This window comes from Sinocyclocheilus rhinocerous, unplaced genomic scaffold (assembly GCF_001515625.1).
Source record: "Sinocyclocheilus rhinocerous isolate Xijiao unplaced genomic scaffold, SAMN03320098_v1.1 scaffold4833, whole genome shotgun sequence".
In the NCBI taxonomy this organism is placed as follows: Eukaryota; Metazoa; Chordata; class Actinopteri; order Cypriniformes; family Cyprinidae; genus Sinocyclocheilus; species Sinocyclocheilus rhinocerous.
This window is the reverse complement of record NW_015658993.1, coordinates 1-1,029: the sequence shown is the minus strand read 5'-3', so window position 1 is coordinate 1,029 and position 1,029 is coordinate 1. Positions and strand designations below refer to the sequence as shown.

The window sequence follows — 1,029 nt, the reverse complement described above, 5'->3', positions numbered from 1 at the left end:
CATCGATATTTTTTAAAACCTCAAACCCCCAGTTTACCTTGACTCCTAATGTTTTACATGTTGACTGCATTTAGAAAGTTATTCACGTTTATTAATATGAACAGCTTTAATGGATCATTGATCTAAATTGAATTAGGTTAAAAACAATATTTACTAATGTTTTTGCATCGATATTTTTTAAAACCTTATTCAAACCCCCATAACAATCTCATGTTTTCTGTCGTGTTTAGTCCTAAATTCAGCACAATCCGGCCGCCAGCTGTGGGGGCGTGGCTTTGGCGGTGGGTGTTGGAGGGAAGTTCAGTGATTGGTTTAAAATCTTACAACGCTCTAAACCAATGGGCGACTGGCACGCTCGTTTAAAAGCAGCATAGCGGGGCTCAGAAATCTAATATTTCTGCTTTGTATATTTAGATGTGCTTACAACCGAAGATGAGCGGCAGAGGCAAAACCGGTGGCAAAGCGAGAGCGAAGGCCAAGACTCGGTCCTCCAGAGCAGGGCTGCAGTTCCCCGTCGGTCGTGTTCACAGGCTTCTCCGCAAAGGTAACTACGCAGAGCGCGTCGGTGCCGGAGCTCCCGTCTATTTGGCGGCTGTGCTCGAGTATCTCACCGCTGAGATCCTGGAGTTGGCTGGAAACGCCGCCAGAGACAACAAGAAGACCCGCATCATTCCCCGTCACCTGCAGCTGGCGGTGCGCAACGACGAGGAGCTGAACAAACTCCTGGGCCGAGTGACCATCGCTCAGGGCGGCGTGCTGCCCAACATCCAGGCCGTGCTGCTGCCCAAGAAGAGCGAGAAACCCGCCAAAGCCAAGTAAACCGATTCAAGTCCGTTTCTGAAATCAAAGGCTCTTTTAAGAGCCACCCACTTCATCTAGTAAAGAGCCCTTTTCTTATAGTTTGTTTCGATCATATTGACAAACCATACAAACTTCAAAATAAAAAAGATCAATAAAATAATTATACTAACAATGTGGGTAACCACAAATAAAATCAACAGCTGGTGATTATTTCACAACTATTTACAC

The 1,029-nt window shown here is 45.6% G+C and overlaps 1 protein-coding gene across 1 annotated transcript; it reads left to right on the top strand.

The window, feature by feature from the left end:
* Positions 1-410: 410 nt before the first annotated feature.
* Positions 411-857, top strand: LOC107723098 (histone H2A-like). The gene has a single exon (XM_016531614.1). It carries the CDS (start codon positions 415-417, stop codon positions 817-819), a length of 405 nt encoding a protein of 134 aa, XP_016387100.1. The 5' UTR covers positions 411-414; the 3' UTR covers positions 820-857.
* Positions 858-1,029: the final 172 nt, after the last annotated feature.

Bases quoted from the DNA above. Each gene is read 5' to 3' on its own strand.
- LOC107723098 (XM_016531614.1), top strand. From the start codon at position 415: ATGTGCTTACAACCGAAGATGAGCGGCAGAGGCAAAACCGGTGGCAAA.